Here is a 13,520-nt window from a genome sequence, read left to right as displayed (position 1 = left end):
GCAGTCCCCTGTGCTGTACAGCCCAATGTCCCCTATAGATCTAGCACACTGGGCACGCCCCTCCAGATCTGACACACTGGTCAGACTCCTGTGCTGTACAGTGTGCACTGTCCCCTATAGATCTAGCACACTACGCACGCCCCTCCAGTTCTGGCACACTGGGCAGTCCCCTGTAGACCCCCGTGCTGTACAGTGTGTCCCCTATAGATCTAGCACACTGTGCACACCCCTCTAGATCTGACACACTGGGCAGTCCCCTGTAGAGCCCCGTGCTGTGCAGTGTGTCCCCTATAGCTCTAGCACACAGTGCACGCCCCTCCAGACCTGACACACTGGGCAGTCCCCTGTAGACCCCCGTGCTGTGCAGTGTGTCCCCTATAGCTCTAGCACACAGTGCACGCCCCTCCAGACCTGACACACTGGGCAGTCCCCTGTAGAGCCCCGTGCTGTACAGTGTGTCCCCTATAGCTCTCCTCCAGCATCCTCCTTGCCCAGTAGCTGATGTCACCCGCTGGGGGTGTGCAGGGCGGGCTACTCGTGCGCTATAGGGCGTGCCTGGCACCGGGGGCGTAGTGTACAAAGCGCAGGATCCGCCGCCCCGTCCGCCCGGTGATCGCCATGGACGTGCCTTATGCAGCAGCCGCATAGGAGCCGCCGCCGAGCTCTGGAGCAGCCGCCGATGACCGGCAGGATGATGAACTCGTCCATCTTCGGGGATATGATGCGGGACCTGGAGCCCCCTCTGTCCCCGGGTGCGGGCGCCTCCCCGGGCTCCACCGTTACCCTGGCGCTGCGCAATGACCTGGGCTCCAACATCCATGTCCTGAAGACCCTGAACGTGCGGTTCCGCTGCTTTCTGGCCAAAGTGCACGAGCTGGAGCGGCGCAACCGGCTGCTGGAGAAGCAACTGCAACAGCAATACTCCCAGCAGCAGCAAGAGCGCCGCCTGCGGTGCAAGACCTTCTACCGGGAGCAGGCGGTGCAGACCGAGCCCGAGCCCTACAACGCCAACCAGCTGCCCAATGCCAACCAGCTCAGGTACAGCCGCCTGCCGGGCACCATCTGGAGCTATACCCATGTGCGGCGCACCGGCGGCGGCCTAGAGACGCTGCAGGGGCCGGGGGTGTCCTGGACGCATCCAGATGGAGTCGGGGTCCAGATAGACACCATCACCCCGGAGATCCGAGCCCTGTACAACGTGCTGGCCAAAGTCAAGCGGGAGAGGGACGAGTACCGGAGAAAGTAAGTGCCCCCCTGCCCTCACCTATCTCTTCTTTATAGCCTCCTGTCATCCCATAGATCTGATCAGTGACAGATGGCGCCCCCCTAGGTGCCAGCAACCAGCAGCACATGGCATCTACTGGGGAGTGACCAGCATGATGGGTACAGTGGGTGTATTGGAGATGGATGCTGTCAGTATGGAGGGGCAGGTGCAGTGACACATACATGTATCATATATTTGCACATGTATGTTGGTTAGGCTTAGCTGCCCCCTTACTAGAACTGGGTAATAAGTGACAAGGGATGGTGGCCCTAAAAACTGTTTGGGTACACAATGTCATTTACATGGATGCTGTCAGTATACATGTTTGTGTATACAGTGTGTGTTATATATGGGTGCTGTCAGTATACATGTTTGTGTATACAGTGTGTGTTATATAAGGATGCTGTCAGTATACATGTTTGTGTATACAGTGTTGGGATGCTTTATACACAGTGTGTGTTATATATGGATACTGTCAGTGTGGACATATATAAGTCTCTATACAGTGATGTGCTGGTCTGAATACCTATTCTCTGTGGATGCTGTCAGTATGGAGGTATATACAGTATACATAGCTGTTTTTATAGAGCGGATACTATCAGTATGGAGATGTATATAGTTTATATATCTGTATATACGTGATTGCTGTCAGTATGGAGGTGTATATACAGTATATATCTGTGTGTATAATGTGGATGCTGTCAGTATGGAGATGTTTACAGTATATATATCTGTGTATATAATGTGGATGCTGTCAGTATGGAGGTGTATACAGTATATATCTGTGTATATAATGTGGATGCTGTCAGTATGGAGGTGTATATATAGTGTGTATATAACGTGGATGCTGTCAGTATGGAGGTGTATATATCTGTGTATATAATGTGGATGCTGTCAGTATGGAGGTGTATACAGTATATATCTGTGTATATAATGTGGATGCTGTCAGTATGGAGGTGTATATATAGTGTGTATATAACGTGGATGCTGTCAGTATGGAGGTGTATATATAGTGTGTATATAACATGGATGCTGTCAGTATGGAGGTGTATATATCTGTGTATATAATGTGGATGCTGTCAGTATGGAGGTGTATATATCTGTGTATATAACGTGGATGCTGTCAGTATGGAGGTGTACACATTTCCTGCTGCAGCTGCTCTTGTATATTTAGCTGCGGTGTCTCCATCTATGAGGCAGTGTCTATATCCGGATCTGTATCTGCGGCATCTGATGCTCCATGTCTGAGGCTGGTCAGGTCGGGCGCACTCCCATCCTCCGGCCTCCCTGTATAATACCCATCTGATACAGTCTGACTGGTAACTATTATCGGTGCCACTGTATCAGGACTAATAGCTGTCACAATAGCGACGGCTCAGTCCTGATACATTGTATCCGGTCATGGTGGGCTTTACCCGGGCGCTGCTCCCACCTGGCACTGCTCATGACTATTCCTGTATTCCCTCCTCCTGTCCGTAGCTTCTTGTCCTGGGATTACAGCTCAGCCGCCGCGCCGTATGTTCTCCCTGGATTCCCCTGTCAGCTCTTCGTGTCCTGGGAACATGTATGTGACAGTGCAGATATGACCCTGAATCTGTTCTATGGGAGGGGGCAGAGGCTTCTTCTGGAGTTACACGAGGACTCATTTCAGGGAATGCACAGGAAACGTCTCCCCGCTCCCCTGACTCATATCCCCCTCCTTATATCCTGCAGCCTGGGAGAGCTGTGGCTGCTGTGGGATTAGTGCTGTATTCACATGTAGCAGATATTGTCCTCGGTATCTGAATGAGGTTTGCAGGAATCAATGTGCTGCCAAAACCTGTTCACACGTATGGAACGGATTTTCAGTTGCAGAAATTTCTGGTGTGTGTTTCTTTTCAATAAGGCGGAATATTTCTATCCCATCTGTCATTCAGGGCTTTGGGAAAGCTGGATGATATAATGTAGAGTTGACTCCACCCCCTTTTCTACTGTACTTGGCCTGTAAGGTCATTGGCCGGGAGAGCAGGGGTCAAGTGCTTTGAAGTTGGAGATAAACAAAGTTCAGGCAGTTGCTTTATCTAATACAGAACTGAAAATATTAATGGGGGGGGGAATAAGTAAGTTCCCCCTATATACCGCTCAGATGGTACGGCCAATCATGTGAGACTTGCAGTGTATTTGATTTATGGTTCTCATCCGTTGTCTGTAGCCGTCCATGTGAAGTATAGTCTGCAGCAGATTCCCCGAGTAAGAAAACTCCCTGTTCTGACTAATAGGGGGCCCGGGGTCCAGCAGATCCCCAGAACGAGAGCTGCTCCATGCACTGATTTATAGGGGGCCTGGTCTCCAGCAGATCCCCAGAGAAAGAGCTGCTTCCTGCACTGACTAATCGGGTGTTTGGTCTCCAGCATATCCTGGAGTGATAGCTGCTCCTTGCATTAGTGGGGGGCTCGGTCTCCAGCAGACCCCGGAGTGAGAGCTGCTTCCTGCAATGACTAATAGGGGGCCCAGTGTCCAGCTGATCCGCTTCCTGCACTGACTAATAGGGTGCCTAGTTTACAGCATATCCTGGAGTGAGAGCTGCTCTTTGCACTAATGGGGGGCTCGGTCTCCAGCAGACCCCATAGTGAGAGCTGCTCCTTGCACTAATGGGGGGCTCGGTCTCCAGCAGACCCCATAGTGAGAGCTGCTCCTTGCATTAGTGGGGGGCTCAGTCTCCAGCAGACCCAATAGTGAGAGCTGCTCCTTGCATTAGTGGGGGCTCAGTCTCCAGCAGACCCAATAGTGAGAGCTGCTCCTTGCATTAGTGGGGGCTCGGTCTCCAGCAGACCCCATAGTGAGAGCTGCTCCTTGCATTAGTGGGGGCTCGGTCTCCAGCAGACCCCATAGTGAGAGCTACTCCTTGCATTAGTGGGGGGCTCGGTCTCCAGCAGACCCGGAGTGAGAGCTGCTTCCTGCACTGACTAATAGGCTGTTTGGGCTCCAGCATATCCTGGAGTGAGAGCTGCTCCTTGCACTAATGGGGGGGGGCTCGGTCTCCAGCAGACCCTGTACTCAGAGCTGCTCCTTGCACTAATGGGGGGTCTTGGTCTCCAGCAGACCTTGTACTCAGAGCTGCTCCTTGCACTAATGGGGGGTCTTGGTCTCCAGCAGACCTTGTACTCAGAGCTGCTCCTTGCACTAATGGGGGGTCTTGGTCTCCAGCAGACCTTGTACTCAGAGCTGCTCCTTGCACTAATGGGGGGCTCGGTCTCCAGCAGACCCCATAGTGAGAGCTGCTCCCTGCACTGGTTTGCACCCTGTAGTCTGCTGTGTACATGAAGGGATTCCTCTGCTGCAGTTATCACCGCCTTTCCCATTTTGGCCTCAGTATAAAAGAAGTTTAATACTTTGTGCAAACAGGAGAGTCTCTGACAGCCGCGCCGCCGTTCCCATCATAGTGGAGTCTGTCTGCATGACCGATCACGCGTGAGCACCTGCTGGGTTACTGGTCAGGGCCTCAGTAGTTTTACAGCAAACCTTCCCATATAAAACCTTCTGTACTATACATCCTATATGAAGGTCACCACTCCCAGGTTATTACCCAGCTTTCCATACACCCTGAATGATCCCTAAGGGTCACATGTCTGTAACACAATGTTGCTACGTTTCCTGTTAATGTCAGGGTCTAATGTGATGACTCCATAGACGTGACCTTGTAGGGGTGAAAGTTCATGGTGCCTCTATGGACTTGACATTGTGTAGTAGGAGTTGGAGGCTTGTACAGTATGCGGTGCGGCGGCGGGGGTCATTGTCTGTAGGCACGCTCGGACCTGCCCTGTATACCGTCCATTGTTGTGTTAATCCTGTCTGCGGTGACATAAGTGCTGCGCTCCTGTATGTGGGAGATTCCCGTAAGGTGTTAAATATCTCCGCTACAATAAACATCAATCTAATAATCACCTCCCATTAATCTCTGCTATGAATAATTGGCGCATATATGGGCTGACGCCTGTGGGTTGTATATTAATGGTTTATAGCGCCTCCTCATGGCGGTCTGTACGTATACCTCCACCGCTCTATGCGTTCCTTCAGACATCTGGCGTGATACGGTAATCCTAGAGAGTCCCCGCTGCCCCCGGCCATTATCACTTGCTCTTGTGCTACTTAATGTTGCCTCGCGATTTCTCACCGTGACCCTCTTACAATAACTCCCGGTCGCGGCGAGATGCCATTCACGGCGTCACCATCCATAATTCTGCTGTAATGAATTCTGCTCTCCTGCGCCCCCAAGGACCTCGGCACCTGGAATGAAACATTTTCATGGGGAAGAATAATATTTGGGAATATTCCTGCCGCTTAATACGGGATCTCGGACTAATGAAAAGTGATGGCGACTGCAACTGGATATGGCGTAAGGCAGGCGCTGGGTCGCCGGGGGCTGGGGTCTCGCTCTGCGCTGTGTTTGTAGAGCTTTGCTACAATTTGACGCCATAAAGTGTTAATATAATATGGATTCTGTATAATCTCCAGGCACAAGGTGGAGTTAATTTACCGGCCCCCCAATGTAAGCCCCTGTTTCCTGCCGGCCGGGGGTCCCAGGTTTTATTTCTGCAATAATCCCGGAGACCTACTTGATGGAAAATTGGCCTTGGCTCCAGCTCATGAGACGGCCATACACATAGGCTGCCAAGGTAAACAATGCAGCCATCGCCCCCACTTCAGTATATGGCTGCTCGATACCCTTAACCTCTAGGACCCTCATCTATTGGGAGAATTGAGGGCTTGTGGTCACTTTCCTCGGTGGAGTCAATGAAGGCCAACAATAAGAACCATCTTTACTCCACCCTGCCCATCTCAGGGGCCCCTGGATTTTACTGATGTCGCAGCTTTAGTCTTGCAGTTGCAAAATTTCTCAGACAGTTGCTAAGACTGGACAGGCGAATGGACTGTGGAATGAAATGTTTGTATGGAAAACCTCATAGCGGTGCTGCATGTAAAGACCCCACACACAGACAGCAGGGGGGGCTATCAGTATTGGGGGGGATCTGTTCTATGGCATTGAATATGACTGCAGCCATGTCTTCTCCCTCCTGACCTCATCGTCTGGGTTGTGTCCTGGGAAAGCTCACATTGTATGGAGGTTCTCGGCCGTCCTGTGTCTCCTGCAGCCGCCTGACTCATAACAACTGACAGCAGAAAACAATAGCTATTTGCTTATTATAGGATGTGTTCTTCATGCCCCGGTCAGCGGGACTTGTACTGAGCCTGTTCCTTCCTCAGCTGACTATGACCAATGACCCTTATAGAGAAGAGAATAGACTCACAGAAATCCCAAGTCTTGTATTGTATCCTGTCTGATATTTTAGTACCAATTGTGAGTTCTCACTCACTATTCTGCTGGTACAGTCACTGTGTACATACATTACATTACTTATCCTGTACTGATCCTGAGTTACATCCTGTATTATACTCCAGAGCTGCGCTCACTATTCTGCTTGTGCAGTCACTGTGTACATACATTACATTACTGATCCTGTACTGATCCTGAGTTACATCCTGTATTATACTCCAGAGCTGCGCTCACTATTCTGCTGGTACAGTCACTGTGTACATACATTACATTACTTATCCTGTACTGATCCTGAGTTACATCCTGTATTATACTCCAGAGCTGTGCTCACTATTCTGCTGGTACAGTCACTGTGTACATACATTACATTACTTATCCTGTATTATACTCCAGAGCTGCACTCACTATTCTGCTGGTGCAGTCACTGTGTACATACATTACATTACTTATCCTGTACTGATCCTGAGTTACATCCTGTATTATACTCCAGAGCTGTGCTCACTATTCTGCTGGTACAGTCACTGTGTACATACATTACATTACTTATCCTGTACTGATCCTGAGTTACATTCTGTATTATACTCCAGAGCTGCGCTCACTATTCTGCTGGTGCAGTCACTGTGTACATACATTACATTACTTATCCTGTACTGATCCTGAGTTATATCCTGTATTATACTCCAGAGCTGCGCTCACTATTCTGCTGGTACAGTCACTGTGTACATACATTACATTACTTATCCTGTACTGATCCTGAGTTACATTCTGTATTATACTCCAGAGCTGCGCTCACTATTCTGCTGGTGCAGTCACTGTGTACATACATTACATTACTTATCCTGTACTGATCCTGAGTTATATCCTGTATTATACTCCAGAGCTGCACTCACTATTCTGCTGGTACAGTCACTGTGTACATACATTACTTTACTTATCCTGTACTGATCCTGAGTTATATCCTGTATTATACTCCAGAGCTGCGCTCACTACAGTCATGGCCAAAAGTTTTGAGAATGATACAAATATTAATTTTTACAAAGTCTACTGCTTCAGTTTTCCTAATGGCAATTTTCATATACTCCAGAATGTTATAAAGAGTGATCAGCTTAACAGCAATTACTTGCAAAGTCAATATTTGCCTAGAAAATGAACTTTTTCCCACAAAACACATTTCAACATCATTACAGCCCTGCCTTAAAAGGACCAACTAACATCGTTTCAGTGATTGTTCCATTAACACAGGTGTGGGTGTTGATGAGGACAGGGCTGGAGATCAATCTGTCATGATTAAGTAAGAATGACACCACTAGACACTGTAAAAGGAGGCTGCTGCTTGGCATCATTGTTTCTCTTCTGTTAACCATGGTTATCTGTAAAGAAACACGTGCAGTCATCATTGCACTACACAAAAATGGCCTAACAGGGAAGAGTATCGCAGCTAGAAATATTGCACCTCAGTCAACAATGTATGGCATCATCAAGAACTTCAAGGAGAGAGGTTCTATTGTTGGCAAAAAGGCTCCAGGGCGCCCAAGAAAGACCAGCAAGCGCCAGGACCGTCTCTTAAAAGTGTTTCAGCTGCCGGATCGGGCTACCAGCAGTGCAGAGCTTGCTCAGGAATGGCAGCAGGCAGGTGTGAGTGCATCTGCACGCACTGTGAGGCGGAGACTCTGGGAGCAAGGCCTGGTCTCAAGGAGGGCAGCGAAGAAGCCACTTCTCTCCAGAAAAAACATCAGGGACAGGCTGATATTCTGCAAAAGGTACAGGGAGTGGACTGCTGAGGACTGGGGTAAAGTCATTTTCTCAGATGAATCCCCTTTTCAATTGTTTGGGACATCTGGAAAACAGCTTATTCAGAGAAGACGAGGTGAGAGCTACCACCAGTCTTGTCTCATGCCAACTGTAAAGCATCCTGAAACCATTCATGTGTGGCGTTGCTTCTCAGCCAAGAGAATCGGCTCTCTCACAGTCTTGCCTAAAAACACAGCCATGAATAAAGAATGGTACCAGAATGTCCTCCAAGATCAACTTCTCCCAACCGTCCAAGAGCAGTTTGGTGATCAACAATGCCTTTTCCAGCATGATGAAGCACCTTGCCATAAAGCAAAGGTGATAACTAAATGGCTCAGGGAACAAAACATAGAGATTTTGGGTCCATGGCCTGGAAACTCCCCAGATCTTAATACCATTGAGAACTTGTGGTCAATCATCAAGAGATGGGTGGACAAACAAAAACCTACAAATTCTGACAAAATGCAAGCATTGATTGTGCAAGAATAGACTGCTATCAGTCAGGATTTGGTCCAGAAGTTGATTGAGAGCTGCCAGGGAGAATTGCAGAGGTCCTGAAGAAGAAGGGTCAACGCTGCAAATATTGACTTGCTGCATTAACTCATTCTAACTGGCAATATAAGCTTTTGTTACTCATAATATGATTGCAATTCTATTTCTGTATGTGATAAAAACATCTGACAAACACACATTAAAACCAGAGGGCAGCAGATCATGTGAAAATATAAGATTTGTGTCATTCTCAAAACTTTTGGCCATGACTGTATTCTGCTGGTACAGTCACTGTGTACATACATTACATTACTTATCCTGTATTATACTCCAGAGCTGCGCTCACTATTCTGCTGGTGCAGTCACTGTGTACATACATTACATTACTTATCCTGTACTGATCCTGAGTTACATCCTGTATTATACTCCAGAGCTGCGCTCACTATTCTGCTGGTACAGTCATTACTTATCCTGTATTATACTCCAGAGCTGCGCTCACTATTCTGCTGTATGTAACATTTGGACATGTGTTGTATATTTGACCTCCATGACTCTAGGTTACAGAGATACATGAATTGCTGACATTCTCCCATATTTCGGGGAGGACATCCTGTTTTGCCCCATCCTCTGCCAGCTTTGTCCTTGGCATCTGAGTTCTGTTATTTCGCTGGCGTTGGTCCCGTGGGCTGATTTTCCTATTCTCACCTTTTGTCTCTCCATGCGGATGATGACTACTCAGAACTTGTTACATTGTAAATGATGTGGGAGTTTTATTGGATTTCTTTTGTATCCAGGAAATCTTTCTTCCCTATAATTTGGCTGCAGGGACTCGCTGTAAAGCTGCCGGGATGATCCTGGGCCGGACCCCTACATGGCGATGCTACACGCCTGTAAATGCCTGGGCGCTGCTGTCACCCTCTCACTCCCATTCACAACATTCCCGGCTGCTGCTTCGTGAGAACTGAATCTCAATGACTTGCATAGACAGATGTTTATTGGCAGATCTCACTATACCTTTCACTTTTATCTACAACATTGTTGTGAAACTACACACCTGAATGTTCTTCAGCTTCCCCGGCATGCTGGGACATGTAGTTTGCTGACCACAAATTGGTGTCTAATTCACCTGCAGTCCTGTCTACAAGAAGTGTAGTTGGGTGGACGGTGATAAAAAGTGGAGTTTTTACCCCCAAAGCATAGGTAGTAGATTTAATGCAGGGGGCAGTTTGTCGATCTCTAAGACAAGCTCTGTGCAGGGAATGCTGGAAGATTTCAGCTGTGAAGCCCAGAGTAGTTAATCTGTACACTGATACATTGTTGCAAACTAGCCGAAAGCTGTGTGCAGCTGCTGATGATTGTATTGTCTAGATTGGATACTATTGTATCTATACACAACTGACTGTAGCCAAGTATGTCTTCATTCACTGATAGCAAGCAGAGATCTTGCAAGTTGTAAGCATACACAGTTCAGTATGAGGCTTGATCTACCTAATATTGGAACGCCCCTTTAATTCTGTTTACAAGTGATCAGTGGTAACTATATAAGGATCCCTTTAAGTGTCTATCTGCGCCACCCTTGCTGTGACGTCATGGCTGTTGTTGTGACTGCTGTGCTGGGTGGCGGTATACATTCCTAGAATATTTGCAGGGCTGAGCCCTGTCATTTTTCTTGCCGTCACCCCGGGCTCCCTCCCATAATGCACAGCTGTTAGTTATCACATCCATTGTCCCGTGTCCACCTACTAAATAAATGTTGTGACACAGACTTTAAATAGAGGCGGCTGAGATTTCTTATAGGATGACACCTCCCTCAATGTGTTATTACCGTGCTGCTGATGTAAGAGCATGTCCTTTTAATATAGAATAAATCCATGTCCTTAAAGGGAATGTCCACTCTTGACTACCTCTTTGTTTTTATGTTTTATAAATTGATTTTCTATTCTATTTCTGTAGAAGCCAGAGCTACATTTTACAGAGCTCCAAATCCCTGGCATAAACATTGGGTCACATGTTAAATTTCTAGCTGCAGGCAGCGCCACTAGGGGGAGCTCAGGAGCTTAATGCATACTAATTGTTATTGAGTTTAAAGGTTACCTAAACTTTCAACAAATTTGCATAAATCAGTAAGATAGTGTGTGCATATGAGGAGTAACACTGGTTATTATAGAACTTATATTCTGCATTTTTAGCTATTTTTTCCACATCTCAGGGCTAGACTGTGCAGATTAGCTGCCAGGTCTCTCATATACTGCTTCCAAAATGTAGAGGGGAACTGCCTCACTCAGAAGCTGCAATATTATCCTACAGGAAATCATAGAGAAGTACTGAATTGTGGTGTCTCAAGCACTTGGGGTGAGATAGCAACTTCCTATTTCTCTCTAGAAGTCTGTGTCTCCCCCCTCGCTCAGCGCCTGCTCACTCCTCTCTGCATATACTTCTATTGTAAGCTGTAATATGACCCTTCTGGGAAATGCAGATCTTACAGAGAGAAGGTCAGTTTAACAATAAGTCACATGAGTGGAGAAAGAAGCATTTTTCTCTGATAAGATGTATTACAAACTTTCCTAGATTTGCTTGTACTATTGATTGATGAAGGGTTTGTTGAGAAGGTGGTGACCTTTGATGTATTAACTCTTTGTAGTCTGCTCTACAATGGCATCTGCAAGCAGCCAGATTGATATCACATACCTCTATGTCTATAGCTGTGTATCCAAAGCTACGACGGCTATAGAGATATATCCAGAAATAGATCACCATACAGTTATGGACCATGAATGGTGGTGGTGGTCACCTACAGTAGCCTGAGTGTGGGAGAGCTGGGTGTCCGCTCATAGAATTGTAATCTTACATACTACTAGGATATGTCTTGCATTTACTTCTGACTCCTTTTTTGGGTAAGTTCTTCACCCTTGGTATTTGGCATTCTGCAAAGCGTCTACAAAAATGTCGCATTGCCTGAACTGGTTGAGCCGGAGACTGTGTGAATCCTGTGCCCCAGACGTCCGGTGATGGGACACCACCCCATATCGCTGCGGGGCATTAGTAAGGTATTTCTTGCGGAGAGCTGCTGTTTTCTGCTGAGCCGATGCTTTCCCTAAGAGATGGAGAAGACCCTGCTGGTGATCGGTGGCTTTCTATTAATTACAATGTATTTGCAGTCAATTAAAGGGCCGGTTCATTCTCCCAGGGACTTATCCACTCCTGATTCCCAGCAGTCCGGATGTTCTCCGTCTCCACGTTCCCAGCAGTCCGCACATCGGGTACTAATCCCATTACAGGGTCCATTTAATGTCTGTTTTGACAATTGCTGCCTCTGGAACATTGGTGGATTTGTCCCTGGGTTTTCTTACTTAATGTCTCTCCTATCCGCCGAGGTTGTCACAGCCACGCCCTCTGGTCACTGAATAGCTGTATTGTTCTCTGTGATTTATGTCTTGTCCTTTAAAGCCTTATTTTTCCATCACAAATCTCGAGCACAGGTCAGATGAGGCCTCGAGAAACTGTAAGTCTCTTTTAACTCCAACCCCAGCAGACGGGGCGCTCATCGTATCATATAGAGATAGCCGAAATCACTGACAGCTAAAGATGTTTGGGATGAATTAACATGGAGGCCGCGTCCATCTCCTGTCACCTCTGATTTGTCAGATCAGGGGCGTTCAAAGAGGAGAAAACACAAAGAAAGTCTTGCCGTGGATTGGCGCTGACCGCCGTGGTTTAGTCATCTATATCGGATCAGGATCTCCAGCCATAGACATTGATAATGTGACCCTGGTGTTTTGTGTAGGATTTATTCAGAGTAAGGCGATTTGTTCTTTGCTGTAGTGCAGTAAAGTGTTGGCTTAGCTCTTGCATGTGTTATGTGTACAGATACAGTCAGATACTAAGGCATAACATGACGCTTCGGGGCCCCAAAACAAAATCCACACCAGGCCCCCCAGCCATTATTTCCCGTTTAGAGTACTGTTCCCCTCCTCTTATGGGACTACAAGGACTGCACCCCCTCTAGTTGTGCCCCTGGTCAGATACAGACCAGGTCTTTAGACTTTCGGGACGCCCCCTCCTCCCTGCTACCGCTGTGTACACATCTCAGTTGTCACTATTGGATTTTAATTCATCAGTTTCACCGATAGTTGTCAAAACATAGTCCAGAAATAGACCCTGTGCAGGCAGGAGAAGGCGCCTCCATGTCCATCTTATCCTTCATGTGTGCGACCGTTTTAACACTTCATTTGCACCAAATTTTGCTTATCAATGATGCATCGTAACTGCAAGGGGATCATGTCGAGGGGGGTCTCTGCTTTAACATTGTATAAAAGTGGAGCGCTATAATGTTCACATTTATTTATCTATTTCCTGTTGATTTATATAGCACCAACGTATTGCGCAGCGCTGTAGGTTTACTCTTATCCACAGGTTATATCTTACACTAGGTTCATTGTGTTGACGGATTGCTACAACAGCGGTCATGTATGGAGTCTGATAGACCCCATTAGATAGACGCAGATGTAAATGTAGCCTAAGTGATGACTTTATTGGTCTGGTACCAGCTGGAGGTAGAGGTTGGTGATTTTGGCGCTCGTTCTCTGTGGTTCTTCCCAGGAAGCTTCAAGGATCATCATATTTACGGTACTTATTGTGACTTGGACTACATTGCAACAA

At 47.3% G+C, this 13,520-nt stretch overlaps 1 protein-coding gene across 2 annotated transcripts in view; it reads left to right on the top strand.

The window, feature by feature from the left end:
* Nucleotides 1-554: 554 nt before the first annotated feature.
* The window catches only part of IFFO2 (intermediate filament family orphan 2), a 40,557-nt gene continuing 27,591 nt past the window's right edge, over nucleotides 555-13,520 (top strand). Inside the window, exon 1 of one of the 2 annotated variants that reach the window (XM_075277848.1) lies at nucleotides 555-1,242. In XM_075277848.1, coding sequence (XP_075133949.1) covers nucleotides 632-1,242 — 611 coding nt within the window. In that variant the 5' untranslated portion in view covers nucleotides 555-631. The remainder of the gene's footprint in view (nucleotides 1,243-13,520) is intronic. The other variant, XM_075277847.1, reaches the window with a different exon arrangement.

The sequence above is a fragment of the Leptodactylus fuscus genome, chromosome 6 (assembly GCF_031893055.1).
Source record: "Leptodactylus fuscus isolate aLepFus1 chromosome 6, aLepFus1.hap2, whole genome shotgun sequence".
NCBI lineage: Eukaryota > Metazoa > Chordata > Amphibia > Anura > Leptodactylidae > Leptodactylus > Leptodactylus fuscus.
This window is presented reverse-complemented; position numbering and strand designations above follow the sequence as displayed.